Source organism: Cystoisospora suis (assembly GCF_002600585.1).
Source record: "Cystoisospora suis strain Wien I chromosome Unknown contig_4110, whole genome shotgun sequence".
In the NCBI taxonomy this organism is placed as follows: domain Eukaryota; phylum Apicomplexa; class Conoidasida; order Eucoccidiorida; family Sarcocystidae; genus Cystoisospora; species Cystoisospora suis.
The window spans coordinates 1-656 of NW_027156903.1; the positions used below are offsets into that span (position 1 = coordinate 1).

The following is a 656-nucleotide window of genomic DNA, read 5'->3' on the forward strand; positions in this document are numbered from 1 at the left end:
CTGGAGTGGTTCGTCTTGCGGCTGGTTTCGTTACGAGGATCATCAGTAGACTTCAGACGAAAAAGCTCTATAGATGGGAAGATCTTCACACAGCTCGTTACATATCTTTACAAAGGAGTGGATAGACGCTTCACTTTTCTGCCCTGGAAATAAGGCGCCGTACGCATGCCGTGAGAGGGGAGGGCGCGGAGGTAACGTTTGTTGCGAATTTGCCGTGAAGACTTCTCATATCCTGTTATTGGAGATATTGCCAGCATGATGTTTTACTTGACCCGGGAAGTTCTCCCACCTCATCAGTGCATCCTACTCTTCGTTTACAGCCCATGTACGTGTCTATCTCTCTACTGAAGACGTCGGGGGGTGGGTTCGCCGTGGAGAGCTCGTAGTAGGAGGGCAGAATAGTCGGAATGTGTATTTTCCGAGGTCGAGTATTGAGGCCGGTTGGGCTACATTTATCATGCGGGCAGGAGCTTCGCTATACAGCGGGGAAGTGACTTCAGCTGACCATTTGAATGCTTCTGGAAAAGAAAGAATGGGACGGGGGAACATGTACAGCCACGGTTGTTACTGATGGATGGGAGAAAAGTAGGAGAGATCAGAAGGAGTTTTCCAGGAAAGCCGTTTTGTTCCCTAGACGTGCAAACACTCGTGTATCA

At 49.4% G+C, this 656-nt stretch overlaps 1 protein-coding gene across 1 annotated transcript; it reads left to right on the forward strand.

Annotated features, from left to right (window-relative positions):
* Positions 1-31: 31 nt before the first annotated feature.
* Positions 32-653, forward strand: CSUI_007654 (uncharacterized protein; the record flags this gene model as incomplete). The annotated part of the gene is made up of 1 exon (XM_068067799.1): positions 32-653. A coding segment is annotated over exon 1 (141 nt), but the record flags the coding sequence as incomplete, so codon positions are not given.
* Between the last annotated feature and the right edge of the window lie 3 nt (positions 654-656).